Source organism: Lipotes vexillifer, unplaced genomic scaffold (assembly GCF_000442215.2).
Source record: "Lipotes vexillifer unplaced genomic scaffold, Lipotes_vexillifer_v1.1 scaffold664, whole genome shotgun sequence".
In the NCBI taxonomy this organism is placed as follows: Eukaryota; Metazoa; Chordata; class Mammalia; order Artiodactyla; family Lipotidae; genus Lipotes; species Lipotes vexillifer.
This window is the reverse complement of record NW_006782421.1, coordinates 757389-776723: the sequence shown is the minus strand read 5'-3', so window position 1 is coordinate 776723 and position 19335 is coordinate 757389. Positions and strand designations below refer to the sequence as shown.

At 52.0% G+C, this 19335-nt stretch overlaps 1 protein-coding gene across 1 annotated transcript in view; it reads right to left on the bottom strand.

The window, feature by feature from the left end:
* Window positions 1-19335, bottom strand: part of RGS9 (regulator of G protein signaling 9) — a 56910-nt gene that overhangs the window by 995 nt on the left and 36580 nt on the right. The window contains exons 10-16 of the mRNA XM_007455282.1: window positions 14833-14862; window positions 14047-14108; window positions 12408-12521; window positions 7797-7924; window positions 3677-3875; window positions 3258-3396; window positions 1550-1635 (exon numbers count right to left, since the gene is read on the bottom strand). Of these exons, the coding sequence (XP_007455344.1) occupies window positions 1550-1635; window positions 3258-3396; window positions 3677-3875; window positions 7797-7924; window positions 12408-12521; window positions 14047-14108; window positions 14833-14862 (758 nt within the window). The remainder of the gene's footprint in view (window positions 1-1549; window positions 1636-3257; window positions 3397-3676; window positions 3876-7796; window positions 7925-12407; window positions 12522-14046; window positions 14109-14832; window positions 14863-19335) is intronic.

Sequence of the window (19335 nt, the reverse complement as noted above, 5' to 3'; positions counted from 1 at the left end):
CACAAAAGCCAGTCGCGGATCCCCGACCCCAAACTCTCCACCACGACCTCGGGAGCCACGACAAAGCTCTGAGTGAGGCAGGCGACGGAGAGCAGGCTTGGAAGATAAGCATTTCAGCAGCAAGGGGAGACTTGAAACCTAGGACCTCCCCAAATTTCAGGACCACGTAAGCCCCTGGAACTCTAGCATCCACCCTAGGGAGGAGGAGGGCTCCCCTACCCATAAGTCAGGGCTCCCACCAGCGCTGCCTGCCTGGAGCGCCATTTAACTTGTTCCGGAAAAATGACGTTTTGTGCGCTGTCTCACGCCTGAGAGTCACGGGACAAACTCATACCCGCCCTGCCATCCCCATATAGTTCCAGGCCGGGCTTCCCACGTCCCACGGGGGTGTTCTCACTCCCGGTAGCGGTGACAGCATCACCGGACAGCGGTACCCGACCTCACAGCCGAGCACTGCACCTGTGGTCTAGCGCCGCCCCAGCCAAGCACCCGGTTGCCCCACAAAAGATCTCAGCTGATTTCTCAGGTCTGTGCCAACTTAGAAAACATCTGGAGAGAGACATACGAAGCTCCCCTCCCTTCCCCACTACTTTCTGGCAGAACTTCTGGAGCTATTATGGCCCTTTCTTGTGGCTTAAAGAAAAGCTTTCAAGTCCCCAGGGACACTGAACTCCCTTCCTTACCCCGTGAACCTAGAAGAATGGCACCACAAAGACCTCCTTTCTCTCCTTTTCATAACAGGGCCATTATCCTCAAGAATGAAACCAAGTTGGGTTTTTTTTTTAAGCTCCTCTGACAAAGGCTCTGGTCCAACCACCCCTCTTTTGAATTGACTGGAGACTCTGGAAAAAGAGCCCAGCGTGGGCTGAGCTGGCAAACGGGGCGGGGAACATCTACTAAGGGGGGGAGGGCCGGGGGAGGGGCGGACAGGACATGCGCTGGCGCTGGGAAAACCTCCGCCAAAGTCCTGCGTCTTTGTTCGAGCTGTCGTTTGGCTACTCTTTTGAACCTTCAGTCCCTGTCGAGTTTTCTTTTTCCCCCAAACAAGGAGTTCAAACTGCCCCTCAGAACATTTCAGCCTTTGCCCAAGGGCTCTGCCAGATGGGATGCGCAATAGCTCCAACGAGGAAGGTGAGAATGAATAAAGAAGACGGTCCGCCGGGGTCGGCAAGAATACTTCAAGTTTCCCTGAACATTTTCCCTAAGAGCCTGTATCTTTCTTGGGGTGCGATCTGCTCTCCTCTCTGCGGTCTTAGGCCATTACAGAGGACATTGCCAGGGCGCAGCTTCCATTTGCAATAAACTTGTCATTATCCCAGCTCATAATCAAAACTCTTGGAAACCCGTGTTAGGGAAACAAAAGTTGCTGGCGGTAATTACTGTGTGCATCTTGCCAGCATGATTTCAGAGCATGGCGAGAAACACTTCCCAGTCCCCAAGTGTTTTCATCCAGCAAATATCTTGATAGTAGCCATTTGGCTGAAAGAGACCCTCCTTTCCCTGTAAACAAAGCAGCAGGCGATGAGTGACTGCAACCCATTCCTCTTGCCTTCTCTTGGTGGTTTCCTGAGGTTCAACCGCTCTGGCCAGCATTTCCTTATAGACTGGGGATTTCAAGTAGCGGGCATAAGAGTCCTAGCGGGAACAAGAGAAAAACAGCTATTATGAGAGGGAAAGTGTCACATCAAACGAATACACTGGCCGTTTCCCCAGCCTTCCCTCGGCAGTGAGATTGCAAAGTTAAGAGGATTTGTATCCTTGTGTGCAAGGCACTCAGATGTGTGTCTGAAGCCACGGTGCTCAAGTGTGGTCCCCATGCCGGCAGCATCCATTTCACCTGGCCACTTGCTAGAAATGCACATTCTCAGAGACCCGAGGGGTGGGACATGCTGAGTCTTGGCCAGACGCTGCCGCCCTTCACGCTAGAGAACCCTGGTCCACAGCCGCGCCCAAAGAATCTCGAGGGCTCTTCAGCAAAGTACGCACGGAACAGCAGACCCTTGCTTCCAACCTTGCCCACCCACTACCTCCACTTCGAAGCCCACTCACAAGCCCTTCTCCCCTGAATTTCAGTAGAAAGGCAAGAGGATACCAAACCCAGCCCAACCAAAACAAGCCCCAGGCTCAGACTCCTCTTGTGTGGCTATTTGCTGGGACCCTCGGCAGGTTCAGGGAAGCCGCTTCCTGAACGCCTGCTTCCCCGCAAGCCGACTGCAAACTCTAGTCGTAACATACGTGGGACCAAGCCCACAGAAACATCTAGGAGAACTTCTCAACAACCAACTGAGAATTTAAAAAAATTTATTGAAACGGTACCATTCTAAAGACTAAGTAGCAGCAGTCAAAGTCGTGAGAACTGTGGACAGAAGACCTAAATAGACATTTCTCCAAAGAAGGCACACAGATGGCCAACAGGGACATGAAAAGCTGCTCCACGTCGCTAATCATTAGAGAATGCAAATCAGGACCACCGTGAGGTATCACCTCACACCGGTCAGAATGGCCATCCTCAAAAAGTCTACAGATAACAAATGCTGGAGAGGGCGTGGAGAAAAGGGAACCCTCCTACACGGTGGGGGGGAATGTACATTGGTGCAGCTACTATGTCATGACGGTCTATACGACGACTGCAGAGTGAGAAGCCTTAAGAAGGCACGCAGGGGCTTCCCTGGTGGCGCAGTGGTTGGGAGTCCGCCTGCCAACGCAGGGGACACGGGTTCGAGCCCTGGTCCTGGAAGATCCCACATGCCGCGGAGCAACTAAGCCCGTGTGCCAGAACTGCTGAGCCTGTGCTCTAGAGCCCGCGAGCCACAACTACTGAGCCCACGTGCCACAACTACTGAGCCCACGTGCCTAGAGCCCGTGCTCCGCAACAGAGAAGCCACCGCAATGAGAAGCCTGCGCACCGCAACAAAGAGTAGCCCCCGCTCGCAGCAACTAGAGAAAGCCCGCGCGCAGTAACAAAGACCCAACACAGCCAAAAATAATAAATAAATTTTAAAAATAGATTAAAAAAAACAAAACAAAACAGGGCACACAGCCTCTGCAGGCAGCCCTCCCTGGCCAGAAGGCCCAGGAGCACAAGGAGGGGCAGCCCAGCAGGCAGGAGGCAGAGACAGCTGACAGCCCTGCATCTAACACCGCAAAGCAGTAACCACGCATTCTCTCCCTTTTCCCCACATCTAAAGAACCCTCCCGGTACCTGGGGAGGGAAGCGCTTCCGGGTCTCCGCGCACCCTCGCCACGGCCCCGCCTACCTTCTTCATGAGCATGTAGATATGGGTCTGCGCGGCGTCCAGCACGTAGCGGTGGGGATGCTTCAGCCCCTTGACTGTGATGTCCATGGTTTTGCCGTCTATGTTTATCCACCGCCTCGCCCCTGGGGCCAGGAACAGCCTGAGACGGGGAGGAAGACGTCAGCAAAAGTAGCCAGACCAGGTCAGTGAATGAAAAGTTCACAGCTGCTTGGGAGCGAGGGGTTGACAGTCGTGGGTTGGGTCCCCTGGGGTGAAAGTGGTCCTTTTTTTAGGAGACACTAAAGCATTTGAACAGGCCGTCAAGCAACATTTCCTAGAAGCAAGAAAACAGCCCTGCCAGCATCGGGAATGTGAACTTGTGTTTGACTTTGGAATTCCCAACCTCTGGCAGAGAGAGAGCAAAAAGTGGGTGGGCTGACCCTCCCCCAGCTTTCTCCCAGGACCTCCAGCCTCCCGGAGCAGGGGTGAGGTGTCCACAGCGCGAGGTGAGGTGAGGGGACGCGATATAGTCCAAAGTGCCTTTTATCCACACCCAGGCCGTGACCTGGGGGTGCTGTGAGAGGAGGGGCTTTGTCACTTCATGATTCACCGATTGTCCATCCTTCTCTGCTGGAGGACCTTGAAGGAGGCACATGTGTCCAGTTAGGAGGATGCTCCAGGAGGCCCCCAGGCAGTGCCTGTAAAACTTTCCATGTGCCTGTGAAACACCTGGGCATCATGATTCTGCATTTCTAACCAACCTCCAGGTGAGGCTGATGGTAACCTGAGGACCCCACTCTGGGTAGGAGGGTCCAGGGAATTGTGCCATGTGTAGAATGATGTTTGGACAAGCAGTGCTTCTGTGCAGCTCCCCAGAGCCTGCCAAGGAGGCTGGAAGGATCTGTGATGAGAAGGGTCTGAGTGTGGTCTGAGTGAGAAGAAAGTATCCAGGAGAATGGCTGTCCGGGGTCTGTGAAGAACACCCCCTCCTCAGCTTCCTTCCACTTACCCTGACTTTGTGCTTTGCATCTTTGCTCTTACAGATTTGGAGGGCCTTATTATACCTTACACTGGAGCTAGGCGTTTAGACCAATCTGAAGATATAAGCAAGCTGACAGAAGGCATCTGATTGAAAGCCTGGCTTGGAGAGGGGGGGGGGGGGGGGGGGGAGGGATCGGTGGAGGTGGGGGAGGGTCCACGGGGACAGCCGGACAGGATTTCAGATGGGAGGGGAAGGGAGGAAAGAAGAGAAACGGGTCAGCTGGGGTACATCCCATCCTGGAGCAGCGACTACGGCGGGGGCGAGACCACACGTCCTCCGTCCAGGGCCCGGAGAGGCTTGTTACCCCAGTGAGCGCACCTACGTGCTTCAGGGGGGCACGTGCCCTGTGTGTGCAGCCCACGTGTCTGCCGGGAACCTGCGCTTTCCCCCGGGGCACACAAGTCAGGGCTCAGATGAACCACCAGAGGCGGCCTCGTTCCTCTCCATCCAGGAGGTCGCACACCTTGCTTGGACAAGTGACATCTGATTAGGCTGGGACGCATGCGTCGCTGCTCTGTAGGTTTTCTCCGTGAAGGGTCCTGGTGACTTTGCGCCTGGTCGATGACGCACGTGACTCCCACCTCCTTTGTGCACAGAGAGCCCGTCTCTTAGGGCTCCTCGCGGGGCGTATTCCAGCCAAAGACCCTCACGGAGACGCTGCCGGAGCAGCGATGCTGACGGGCTGGCTCTCAGGAAGGCCTGGTCACCTGAGCCGGAGAGTCTGCGCCTCTGGGCCCAGGAGGAAAGCCAGCTTCTGCCCCACCCCGTTTCCTTCCAACTTCCCTAACTGGAAGGGGGATTCTCCCAGCCCCCAGTAGCGGGAACACCTCGGTGCGCCATCCCAGGTGGCCAGTTTTCGCCTGAGAAAATAAACGGGGTCACTCCAGTGGAAGAGCAAGAGCTTACGTGTGCGTGTGTATGTGTGTACATTGTGCGTGCGCACGTGTCTGTGTATCCGCGTGTGTGCATGTGTGTGTGTGCCTTTGTGTGCATGTGGGGCAGGGGGGAGGTGAGTCACGGAATGCCATGGTGGGCGGAAATGGACCAGACCATCCCCTCCTCTCCATTCCCAGTATTCTCTGGAAGGCTCCCAGGTATTTCAGACTGGAAGAGTTTGCACGATCCAGAGCTAGTTGACCTCTGTCCCATAACTCTATAGAGATCTTTCCTCTTCAGCGTGAAATTCAGGGTGTTCTTGGGACCAAATTCACAAGCGTGAGTAAAGAGGCCAGCAGTGCTCTTAAGTGACAGCCATTGGTCTTACAGCAAGTGCCCTACAGACTACCTTGCCCACGGCAAGATGGTTAATTGCTTAAGGGTAAAATTAAATGAGCAATTATTCACACTAGTCAAAAGGCGGAAACAACCCACACGTTCATCAGCAGATGAATGGATAAACAAAATGTGGTGCATACATACAATGAGTGTTATTCAGCCTTAAAAAGGAAGGAGATTCTGACATAGCTACAATGTGGATGAACCCTGAAGAGAGCATGCACAGTGAAATAAGCCAGACGCAGAAGGACAAATACAGTCTGATTCCGTTTATATGTGGTCCCCAGAGTCGTCAAGTTCATAGAAACAGAAAGTAGAATGGTTCCCAGGAGCTGGCGGGGAGTGGAGGAGCGGGGAGTTAGTGTTTAATGGGAACAGAGTTTCGGTTTGGGAAGATAAAAAAGTTCCGGGGGCCGATGGTGGTGACAGGTGCACAATGATGTTAATTTCACTGAACTCTACACTTAGAATGGTTCAAATGGTAAGTCTTACGTTATGAATATTTTACCAGGGTAAAAAATAAAATAAAATGAGCGCAGAAAAATGTGTACATGAATGTTCATAGCAGTACTACCCATAATAGCCAAAAAGTTGAAACAACCCAAATGTCCACCACCTGAGTAGATAAACAAAATGTGGTATCTTCACAGAATGGAATATTATTTGGTCATGAAAAGGACTGAAGCATCGTTACATGCTCCAACGTGGACGGACTTTGAAAATACTATGCTAAGTGAAAGAGGACAGAAAGCCACATATGGTATGATTCCATTTAGAGGAAATGTCCAGAACAGGCAAATCCATGAAAATAGAAAATAAATTAGTGGTTGCCTAGGGCTGGGGGTGTGGGCCGGGGAGTTGGGAGCAGAGGAAGACAGAGAAATAGGGAGTGACTTCTATGGGTCAGGGCTTTCTTTTTGAGGTGGTGAAAAGTTTCTAGAATTATATAGTGGTGATCGTTGTGCAACTCTGTGAATCTACTACACAGCACTGAATGGCACACTTTAAAAGGGCATGAGAATGATACGGTCTGTGAATTTATAGCATGTGAAGCATATCTCAATTTTTAAAATTTTAATTAAATGAACTGATTATTTACACGTTCTGTTCGTACCGGAAGCCTCGGGAATCTCATCCTGAGATCACCAGTAGCGCTCTTTTAATAACGCAGGGAAATCTTGGGGGTGGATTCTTACCAACACTAAGTAACGCCTGGGTGGGATAAGCTCAGGGTGTACTTTGTTATCCGACCACTAGATGGCGCCAGATCCACTTATTCACCAGTTGCTTCGGGCCTGTTCTAAAAGCTGCTCCCTTTCCCATCCAACTGTTCTGGGTTTTATCACCTCGCGGCAATTAGGCTTAATCAGAAAAAAGCGATTTTCAAGAATCCGTCTTAGCATGTAATTTGTGCATCCGGCCGTCAAACAGGCTTATGGCAAGTCCCGTGGGATACTTTCAGGTGCAACCTCACAGGCCAGTGGGTCTTGGGGAGCCAGGCTGTGTCAAGGCTCAAATGCTATGCTCCCCACGACTGGGGACTTGGAGAGAAATAAAGGAACCCCATAAAAGTAAGCTTTTCAGGGAAGGTGGTGAAGCCCATGGAATGCTCCGCCTGTAGGGAAGCTGGTCCCGATCTGGCCTTTTGCTTTTCCCAGGTGTCTCCCACTGCAGTGTATTTACGAGGCTGCAGGGGCCTCCCATGATGAGCCGCCCAGAGCTGGGGTATAAAATGTGGCCCCATCCATTCCATTCAAATCCTCCAAGGAAGCAGACCAGGAGCTGAGACAGTGGCTCTTGATCATGGCCGCATGTTCAGAATCACCTGGGGGGTTTTCAAGACTTCAGAGATTCCGCCCCAAACCAATTAAAAAGAAGCCTCTGGGGATGGGATCCAGGTGAACTGAATGGGCGGCCACGGCAGAGGAGCCCTGAGCTGAAGAAAACCAGGTACATGGTGGCAGCAGACCCGGGAGCTCGGGGGGTGGGAGACCCAGGGATCAGGGTGAGCCAGTGAGGGCAGCCAGAGGGGATGGAGCCTTCGAAACCTGAGTCATGTCCACGTGGATTCTGTGAGCAAAGCAACTCCCCCGACCGCGGGGCCCCCGGGAGCCAATGGAGAGACCGGGTCCAGGATGAGAGTCGGCCCAAGCAGAGCCATGGAAACATCTGCCGAGCAACCTCGGAGCCCTAGGCTAGACATTCAGGAATATTTCTAAAAGCAAATATTTTATTTAAAAAACTCAGAGACTCACCACTGAATTCTTTCTTGAGAAAGTACTGGAAGCTCTGTCGACCCTTGGGGTCTCGGATCAGCTCGCTGAAGTTGAAAGCCCATCGTTCCACCCGCATCTTGGTTGGGAATTCCACCCTGCAAGGACCACGATTTGTAAATGCTCCAGACACTCAGGCCGCACCCGGGGGCCTGCGTGCAGCGAGGGGGCCTCAGCCCCTGCTAAGCTCCGCGAGTCCCCCCGCCCAGGGCACGACCCAACCCTCCCCTCCTCCATACCCGCACAAACAAGCCGAGTAACCCCTAGCTTGGAAAATGCAGCCTCAGACACGTCCCTGGGCCTCGTCTCAGGATCTGGACTCCCCAGCGGGGGTACGGAGGCCCCCAGCAGAGAGCCTCATGCTAACCCTTCAGGGCAGAGGGACATGCACGCCTCCTCGAAGGCCTGTGGAGACCAGGGGGCCAGCCTGCCACACCAGACCAGAGAGAATCCCAGAACGGCCCCGGTGATGGGTGCTGCGGCCACTGCCACCCCCTCAACACCCCTTTCCCACGGGAACATCTGGTGACCCTTCCTGCCCTCCTTCAGGCCCCGTGCCCCCAGGCAGACTCCCCACAGGCGCTGCCGGCCGTGCACCCTCTCCCAGAGCCTCCCCTACGATGCCAGGCCCACTCCACCGCCACTCATTCTGAACACGCTTCGATCTCAGGAAGGACATGCGAGCCCGGCTAGCATGGGGCGGGTCTCACGGTCTAGAAAGTCCAGAAAACTGTTGGCTTTTCTCCTATTCCTTATGGAATTCTCCATAACCCAACACAGCCCCTGGGAAACAGAGGTTCCCAAGTCCCAGACACCATGTTGCCCACTGGTGCAACAGCTGAAACCATGACTGGGTACAAGTGATGTCTGTGGGATCTCAAGTCGGTCAGGCGAGCTTACGCTTCCCTAACGTCAGCGTGGAAACAATAAGGATCCCGGAATAACAGCTACCACTTACGGAGTCACCATCTGTGACGCACTGTGCTTTACACACACACCCATCGCTGGGTCCCTGAGGGAACACGGCCAGCTGGATAGCATCGTCCCCACTGTATTTCCAAGACGACGGAGGCTCAGAGAGGGTAAACCCTTGCCCGGGCCCACACAGTAAGAAGCAGGGCCCGGCATCAAACAGGTGTGCCAACTTCAGCGGACATCAGAATCCCCTGGGAGACTCATTAAAACACGGACTGCTGGGTGCCATCCCCCAACTTCCTGATTCAGTCTCGTGTGCGGCCCAAGAGCTTGCATTTCCCATGAGTTCCTGGAGGATGTTGATGCGGCTGGTCCATGGCCAACCCTGGGAGCGGATGCTCCGAGCCAGTCTCGTGAACCCTCGCTGCTCACTGAAATCAGTGGGCTAACGGGGCTCAGGAGGTAAGCCAGGCCAATTAACAAGAGGCTTTGGAGGTAAGGGCTGGATACTGGGTTTTCGTCCGCTTTGTTTTGTTTGTTTGGCCGCCCTGCGTGGCATGTGGGATCTTAGTGCCCAGACCAAGGTTTGAACCCGCGTCCCCAGCACTGGAAGCGCGGAGTCTTTACCACTGGACCACCGGGGAAGTCCTGTTTTGTTTTGTTTGTTTAAGCTTCCCAGGTGATGTTAATACCGTTCTAAAATCTAAACCATTAAGAAGAAGCCTCCCATTTTTGGAGGGTGGGGCTCATCTGGCATCCGCCCAGTACCCTCTGATCAAGGGCTCCTACATAAGCATCACCTCTTTCGTCCACCAGCAAATCTCTACCTCAAGCTTCCATACTCCACTCTCCATTGCACGTAGCATCCAGCAGCATCCACGCCTCCTTCCCAAACCCTCTCAGGACAGTCCCTGTCCTGGCCAGGTGGCCCTGCCTTTTCCCCCACAAGAGCCGACTTCTTGTGCACAGGGAGGTGCAGCCTGCCTCTCCCTTCTGATAACTGCGACAGAGACACAAGCTCCAGAAAACCGTCCTAATAACTAGAGGCCCCGGAAGACTCCCCAGAAGATGGTTCTAGAGTCTTGGGCTCTGCGGTTGACCCCCGACTCCAGGTGAGCGCCCTCCTTCACCTGTCCGCTGCCCATAGCGGGCCACACGGAGGGGTGAAAGGCCTCCGCAGCTACGCCTGCTCACCTGGCCGGATCTGTGCCACCTGGGTGTTCCTCATGCCTTAGGTGGTGATGGCCTTGGCGCTGACCCCGCTGTGGCATGCACCTGACGCTCTCTGTTTTTCCAGCCCCCCCCACCTCACACGCTCCTTCCAGCCCCTTCTGCCCCTCCTGCTCCAGCTTTCCCTGAGCTGCCCCCGTCTTCTTCCTCCCTATGCAGCTTGGGCTTTTCCCTCCTACATCTTGGCCTTTGCCCCCTCTTCCAGACGACAGATTCATGCAGGCACAGGTAGCAGCAACAACTGTTCAAATTTCATAAACAGCAAAGGAGCGAGTGGTGTAATTCCGCAAGGCAGCTTTAGGGCTCTGCCTTCCAGGAACTTATTTTTACTCTAGTCAGAAGTCAAGAGTGCGAAGCCATGAAGATGATTGGTTTTTTTCAGAAACGACCTATGGGCTTCCCTGGTGGCAGTGGTTGAGAGTCCACCTGCCGATGCAGGGGACACGGGTTCGTGCCCCGGTCCGGGAGGATCCCACATGCCGCGGATCCACCAGCAAATCTCTACCTCAAGCTTCCATACTCCACTCTCCATTGCACGTAGCATCCAGCAGCATCCACGCCTCCTTCCCAAACCCTCTCAGGACAGTCCCTGTCCTGGCCAGGTGGCCCTGCCTTTTCCCCCACAAGAGCCGACTTCTTGTGCACAGGGAGGTGCAGCCTGCCTCTCCCTTCTGATAACTGCGACAGAGACACAAGCTCCAGAAAACCGTCCTAATAACTAGAGGCCCCGGAAGACTCCCCAGAAGATGGTTCTAGAGTCTTGGGCTCTGCGGTTGACCCCCGACTCCAGGTGAGCGCCCTCCTTCACCTGTCCGCTGCCCATAGCGGGCCACACGGAGGGGTGAAAGGCCTCCGCAGCTACGCCTGCTCACCTGGCCGGATCTGTGCCACCTGGGTGTTCCTCATGCCTTAGGTGGTGATGGCCTTGGCGCTGACCCCGCTGTGGCATGCACCTGACGCTCTCTGTTTTTCCAGCCCCCCCCACCTCACACGCTCCTTCCAGCCCCTTCTGCCCCTCCTGCTCCAGCTTTCCCTGAGCTGCCCCCGTCTTCTTCCTCCCTATGCAGCTTGGGCTTTTCCCTCCTACATCTTGGCCTTTGCCCCCTCTTCCAGACGACAGATTCATGCAGGCACAGGTAGCAGCAACAACTGTTCAAATTTCATAAACAGCAAAGGAGCGAGTGGTGTAATTCCGCAAGGCAGCTTTAGGGCTCTGCCTTCCAGGAACTTATTTTTACTCTAGTCAGAAGTCAAGAGTGCGAAGCCATGAAGATGATTGGTTTTTTTCAGAAACGACCTATGGGCTTCCCTGGTGGCGCAGTGGTTGAGAGTCCGCCTGCCGATGCGGGGGACGCGGGTTCGTGCCCCGGTCCGGGAAGATCCCACGTGCCGCGGAGCGGCTGGGCCCGTGAGCCGTGGCCGCCGGGCCTGCGCGCCCGGAGCCTGTGCTCCGCAACGGGAGAGGCCGCGACAGTGAGAGGCCCGCGTACCGCAAAAAAAACGATCTACGTATTGTTAAAGCAGAGTTACCACTTGACCCAGCAGTTCCATTCCTAGGTACATACTCCAGAGAAATGAAAAACATATGTCCACATAAAAACTAGCACACGAATGTTCATAGCAGCATTATTCACAATCGCTAAATGGCAGAGACAAGCCAAATGTCCATCAACTGATGAATGGATAAACAAAATGTGGTATATGCATATAAATTAATATTTTTCAGCCATAAATCGGGATTGAGTATGAATACCTGCTTCAGCATAGATAAACTTTGAAGGCATTATGCTAAGTGAAAAAAGCTAATCACAAAAGACCACATATTGTATGATTCCATTGATATGAATGTCCAGAATAGGCAAACCTGTAGAGACAGAAGGTTTAGCGGTTGCCTAGGACTGGAGGGTTTGCGGGGAGGGGGATTTGGAGGGTAATAGCTAAAGGGTAGGGGGGTTCTTACTTGGGTGATAAAAATATTTTAAAATTGTGGTGATGGCTGCACAATTCTATGAATATAGTAAAAACCGTTGAACTGTACACTTTAAATGGGTGAAATATACAGTGTGTGAATTCTAACTCAAAAAGTTACTTTTAAGAGGACCCCGAGGGCTTCCCTGGTGGCGCAGTGGTCGGGAATCTGCCTGCCAGTGCAGGGGACGCGGGTTCGAGCCCTGATCTGGGAAGATCCCACATGCCGCGGAGCAACTAGCCCCGTGAGCCACAATTACTGAGCCTGCGCGTCTGGAGCCTGTGCTCTGCAACAAGAGAGGCCGCGATAGTGGGAGGCCTGCGCACCGCGATGAAGAGTGGCCCCCACTCGCCGCAGCTAGAGAAAGCCCTCGCACAGACACGAAGAGCCAACACAGCCATAAATAAATAAATAAATAAAATTTAAAAAATAAAAATAAAAAGGACCCCGGTATCTCGAATACATACAGTTTGGCATTTAAATCCCAGAACTGGGTGTCATCCGTTACCCAAGGATTGCTAGGAAGGCAGCCCGACATGATGGCGTCGTTGGACGAAAACTGCTCACTGTACTTGACGATCCTGAAAAGCAAACGGAAAGCGATTTCCTAGAAGTTCAACACCCCAGAGACCACATCAGCGCTCAGGTTGATTGACCAGCCTGCTCTCCTTCAACTTGATGGATTTAGTTACATACTTGTTACTGTCTTCTTAGAAAAACGCTCTAACAGCCCTCGGGATTGGCAGGTGTTAAACAAGATCTGCCCTATTCTAATTGTGAAATGAAACCTCATCAAGATCTGTCCTATTCTAGTTGTGAAATGAAACGTCGTCTCCCAAACCAGTTCTTTGTAACTTTTCCGTACGTATTTCATTAAAATACAGCCTCTTTACATTTGATCATGAGTTTTCAAAATGCAAAGCTGACTGTTTGCACGTGTTCAAACAGGTGTCTTGGCACCATCTTGGAAGCATAAGGTCGCCACGGACTCGGTGAGATTCTGTTGTGCCACCCTGGGGTCCACCCTTGGTCAAATAATGCCTGCATTTGGGAACTCAGACCCAGTATTCACAGCGGGGGTCTCACTGAGACAAATGTGGGCAAGGGCTAATTCCTCCTAGTCGGGTTAGACCTTCTGAGTCAACACGTGTCCTGGTATCTGGCACTTTGGAAAAAACCTGGCATGCCTTCACCCTATAGGTGGGGATTGCATCCGTAGTATACACGTAAGGCGTCTGCCCACAGCCATGAGAGTTTCATAGAGCAGGACCATGCCCGAGAGATACACCAGAGCTCTCGGTTTACAGTTCTGTGCCGTGCAGACCCATCTGTGACTCAGCAGCCGCAGACAGAGGTCACTGCAAAAGGTGGGTGAGGTCAGGGCGTGTATTTTCGGGCAGGTGGTAGTTTTGCAAACTACGGGTTTGGTAGGATGTCAAAAGATATTTGAAGATTTTTACAAGAGCCTAACCCTAACCGCATTGGGAGGCACTGGACAAAACACAGTATCTCCCACCCCGATCGGTACCTGTGGTCAGAGTAAACGACTAGTCATGTCATGTGTCCCCAGAAATCAGCCAAGTCCATTTTCAAGTGTGCAGAAAAACTGCAGAGCTAGAAAGGTGAGCCTCCAAGGAATTCCACATTTTGAAAGGGTAATTGCTTACATTTGGGGGGCACTAAACCTTTTCACGTCTTCCAAATAATGCCCTCTGGGAGACTGGATCAAAGTAGCCTGAACGTTCAAGAATCAAACATAAATTTCCAGTTTCTCCCAAAGGGATTTTAAATCAAACATTAACAACGGATACTTATCAGTACATTGAACACAGAATCCAGCTGGTGAACTTCTGACTCTTCCCACTTTCCCATCCACACAGACAGGCTTGTCTAGGGCCTCACCCAACCCTGATTTTGCCTAGCCCGAGACCTGGAGACTAGCACTGAGTGAAGAACCAGGAACTAAACCCCCAAGAGACTGCTTTTGTCCCCGTGAGTCCTTCAGGCTCTTACGTCAACCTATGACTTGTCAAGTTCGCCTTGAAGCGAAGTTCCCCTCCTAACTATTGTGCAAACCTCACCAAGACCAACAAAGCAGGGACATACCCGCCAAGGGACACGGAAGACTTCACCGTGGACCTCATTAAGGCCTGTCGGTAATACATGATCTGGAAGAGAAACAGTTGTTAGATGTCCAACTGCCCCACGGGGGTGTCGCCAATGCCGACACATACGTATGGCTCCAAACCAGAAGCCATGTTCCCATCAAAGCACCCCATTCCGTTCCCTCAAGCCGGCCACCCCAGGACCAGCAGGGCTCAGGTCTGCAGCAGATGGGTGGCCCCCAACTCCAAATAAGGAGGCTCCTTCACTCATCTCATCGTGTGTTAGTCTCGGAAAAGGCACCAACTGGGAAAAGTTCTAAGGTACGTTAAAGTGAGACATGGGATAGACACAGAAGCTTAGCTTTTCCCCCAAATGCCTCTGACTCACAGAAGCAGATCTAACTAACCTCACGGCCAACACTTCCCAGGGCTCTCTGTCTTGCACCCCGGATACAAGATTTGCCAACACAGGTCGCTTGTCACCCTGGACAGATGCTGAGCGGCCCTGTAACGGTAGCAGCAGGGGCCAGGGTGGATGCGTCCGCTCCACGCCCCCCAGTTCTGTGCCTTCGGAGGGCATCTCGCACCCTGAGCCTCAGCGTCAGCCCCGACCAGATCTTACATGAGATGCTTTGGCTTCTGTGCCGTCCGTTAATTGGGAAACAGCTGTTTGAACGTTACGCATGGTTTTCATTTCATCACTGAGTGCAGAGCAAGAAGCCAAAGTACATATGATTTGTCAGAGGATTAAAAATCAGACTTCCCTTGAAACTGGGAGACTAATTACCTCTTTTCTGACAGAAACCACTGTTTGTTTCTGTAAAACAAAGAAGCAAAAACCATTAAACAGATGTCATGAAATCACTACAGTCCAATTACCCATTTGAAAAACAAAAACCCTTCCCCAAGAGAAAACTGCCGGTCTCTTTTGACTTAAAGGATAGAATTTCCCCATCACCAGCCCTTCCACCCTATTCTACACAACTTCTAGAGAATAAGACCAACTAAGAGGTTTGCTGAGGGAAGGGGATGCTTTACCACTGTAACTTTATCCTACTCTCCTAAAAGCCAAGATGAATTCAAGACTAAGCTCGGGATTGCTCCCAACCCACCGTAGCGCCTACAGAACGTCTGAAATGGGACGGGGGGGTGGGGGTGGGGGGAGAAACTAGAGACCTGACTAATACCATATGTTGCGGGGGAAAAGCCACGCTGTCAAAAACAAAGCACACAATTAAAAGACTCAAGAGAAGCCTCCGCTACAAGCTGAGTCCAAGAGCTGAGCTGTAACATGGAAGAGCTCACACCGGGCCCCATCCTCTCTGAAGCCGCTGAAGCAAGTTTGCGTCCTCTCTCTGGACTTTTCGAGTCATAGCCGAGGAAGGATGGCTCCAAGAGGGGCGCCATGTTTAGGGTCTTGGAAGCTCCTGGAAACCATTCAGACCTGTCTCCTACTAAACTCTCCTACCATCTGACATGCTTCCCTGGTACCACTTGTCTGCCCCATGCAAATCTTGGAGGCTGGGCACGGTGGGTGATGCCAATTCAGTTTTCCTAGGTCTGGTCCAGGGGCTGCCTGGTGCTGACTCTTAGACTTCAAGCTGGGCATCTAATTGCGGGCTGCTAAAACCCGTGCTGCTGAGTGCAGCCAGGTTTGCGCTTGAAATAGAGTCAGAAGTCCAAGGAGGACACGATCTCCCTTAGCCAGTTAGTAAAATAAGTACTGGGCCAGAGCCCATTAACAAGGAATGAAGGAAGGTCTGATCTGGAACGTCATACGCAAGTCTCTCCTTTCTAATCCACACTGGGTTTCATTTTGCATCATTAGATTGTTTTTATGTGCTTTGCTTTTCGCAGGAAATCCTTTTTCCTGGGTGGGGCAGGGAGAGTTAACTCGGAAAGGTAATGCTCAGGTAGAGGCCTCTCTAATCCGCCGCCCCCGCAAACTTCCTTCCTCATAGCACTGATCACAAGTATAATTAGATATTTGTTTGTGTGACTCTGTTTAATCTATGTATCACCCATTAAACGCCATTAAGAGCAGGAAGACCACGTTTATCTTCCTGAGCATAATGTATGGCACAGAGTAGATGCTCATTAAATGTCAAACAAATGATGACTGCAGTGTGCTTGGAGGCCTAGAAAAATGGAGATGTATTTTAAGGTTAACAGAATATTTTTCCACTTAAAAAACTGAGAACACTCCCCAAATATTTTGGCAATCACACTGATTATCTGTTCCAGTTCTCTAACAGCCCTAACATTGGGCTGTTTTAGAAGACACATGTTTCAGGTAGAAAAGAACCCTGGGGTCAGAGTAGGGAAGCTGGACTTTTGTGTAACAATAACCACCAAGCAATAGTACAAAGCAATTTACACCTCTCTGAGCCCTTGCAGAGTTTGAGGGAGGAAGGTTTTATTTTTCTGATTTTCAGCTGAGGAAACCAAGGCCCTGACATCTCCTGGTCAGTGACTGGCCGAGGCAGGATTCAAACCCAGATCTGCCCTTTGCAAAGCCGAGGAGTGACCCAGGAAAGACAGAAGATGATCTGCTCTCTTCACCAATGCCTTCCTCCTTGCCCTGAAGCTGAGGGTACCGCCGAATGAAATGTCTTCTCTGTCCGGCCATTTAGTTTAAAATTCAAACAAAAAAGAGGGCTAGGGCCCCGATCACAAGAGGAAGCACACAGAAGACACTCTGTAATTAGCACTAGTGATGGTAAAACACACTCCCAGCCAGAAGGGAAGTCAGATCTGGGGACCTAAAGCACAGCGCGGTGACTATAATTAACGATACTTGTGAGTTGGTCAGAAAGTAGAGCTTAACTGTTATCACCACAAAAATCGCAATTACGTCAGGGGATGGAGGTGTTACCTCACCTCATTGGCGGTAAGCATTCTGCAATATCTACATGCATCCAATCACACACTGTACACCTGAAACCTACATATGTTATGCGCCAATGATACTCCCACGAAGCTGGAGTCCGGAAGCACGAACACTGGTATAAAGATGGCAACTGTACGATCAAGCAGGCACCATCGTAAACACCCTCCTTTGAAGCGCCCAGGCCCCAGGATGAGCCATCCTGTGGGCCACTGTCCTCTGGCCTCGGGGACCCTGCGTGGACGAACACAGACAAGACAGGCAGACTCTCAGCCTGTCCGATGGTCTCTGGGCTCCCCGGGGAGCTGTCCTTGCAAACCGGTCACCAGCACACACCCATTTCTAGTCTACTTAGCGTGGTCTAACTTCAGCTTAATACCTTTATTTCTGGGGTCATTATCTCAAGCTTCAGGGTTTTAAAATTTTTATATTTTAATTCCCTTCTTGACTTTGCTGTCCTTTTAGGGCTCTGTGTCGAAGGTGTGGTTTGCTGTGGGTTTTCTGAGTCCCCAAATTACCGGCTATCTCCTGGGAATCAGACTGCAGTGGATTTGATTGAGTCTAAGAGTTTGCCCACCTCCACCCTGGATTGTCCGTGTGGATTTCAGCATTTCTAGCTTTAAAAACAGCTGTCCAGGGACTTCCCTGGTGGTGCGGTGGTTAAAACTCGGCACTCCCAATGAAGGGGGCCTGGGTTCGATCCCTGGTCCGGGAACTAGCTCCCACATGCGTGCCTCAACTAAGAGTTCGCATGCTACAACTAAGGAGCCCGCAAGCCATGACTAAGGAGCCCACGTGCCGCAACTAAAGACCCAGTGCAACCAAATAAATAAATAAATACTAAAAAAAAAAAAAAAAAAGCTGTACATAGGATCTGCCTCCTGTGGATTGACATATAGGGTATCTCTGTGCTTTTAGGAGTGCATGTGTATCCGGGAAGTGAGGGAGAGGGTTCCGGACTTTTCTGAAAGACAGAGAATTTGATGGGGTGGGAGTCGTTATAAGAAAGAGTATCGACTTTGGGGTCAGAAAGGTCAAAATCCCTGTTCTGTCACTAATCGGTGACCTGACTTTGGATGACTCATTTGGCATCTCAAAGCCTCTGTTTTCTCATTTGTAAAAGGGAAGAGAAAAGGGGGGATTAAATGACAGAATCCTTAACTGACTGGCATAAGGCGGGGACTCAACGTACCCTGGCTACTGATCAGGGTTCAGATACTGCTGTTGAGAAGATACAGGGTACGGCATTAGCCCCAATTACGAGATAAAATACAGGATGCCCAGGCAATATTGGGGACGTATTCACGCCAACAAAAGTTATTCGCTGCTTATGTGAAATTTAAATTTAACTGGGCATCCTGTATCTTACTTGCTAAACCTCACAACCTACTTTCAATATGATTATCACCTAGCCAAAGGCCATAAGAAACATTAAAGTGCAGTTATTAAAAAATACACGGGCTTCTCTGGTGGCGCAGTGGTTGGGAGTCCGCCTGCCGATGCAGGGGACACGGGTTCCTGCCCCGGTCCGGGAGGATCCCACGTGCCGCGGAGCAGCTGGGCCCATGAGCCATGGCCGCTGAGCCTACGCATCGGGAGCCTGTGCTCCGCAACGGGAGAGGCCACAGCAGTGAGAGGCCCACGCACCGCAAAAAAAAAAACAAACAAAAAAAACACACACACACACTTCTAAGCAAGTCAAAGAAAGCCACCTCATGGTAAAATAAGAAATAAACATTTGTCACACCTTGGAAGGCACGCACAAACCCCCGCTTTCTCAGCAGCTGGTCCACCTGGGATGAACTCACTTCTTTATCTTTCATCCCAGTGACACGTTTCGCTACAGCAGGAACACTCCGCCTAAGGAACTGTCAGATACTCTGCATTCTTGGGATTCTGACTTAGGATTTTTCACTCGCAGAGTTGCCCAAATAGGGACGCATGCAGATCTTGTTTACACAGCTCTGCAGCCAGCTTGCCGGCCCTGAAACCCAGATGCAGGCTGCAGACGATTGTCACAGGGCAGGAGGGGTCAAGGCCGTGCCCTGGGAGACCCCGGGGTGACAGTGGACAGAGGCGCGGGAGCCCCAGAGAGGGGTGGGCAGGGACCCTGGGGTCAGGCAGCCAGGCAGGAATCTGTGCAAACAGGGCTGAGACCGGGCAAGCCATGGAGTGAAACGCAAGGCGGGGAGAACCACAGGGAACCGGGGAACACAGGCCTGGAGAGCACAGAAAGGGTCAAAAGCCAGAAACCAGGAAAACTGGGAACTGAGGCCGTTAACGCAAAGCAGACAGGAAAGAGATGGGGGCAGCCGGCTAGCCGAGGAGCCGAGAATCCGAGGCTGTGAGCCACCGAACGAGGTCTGTCCTGCCATGTCCTTCCCGATCAGGCCGGCGGGGCGG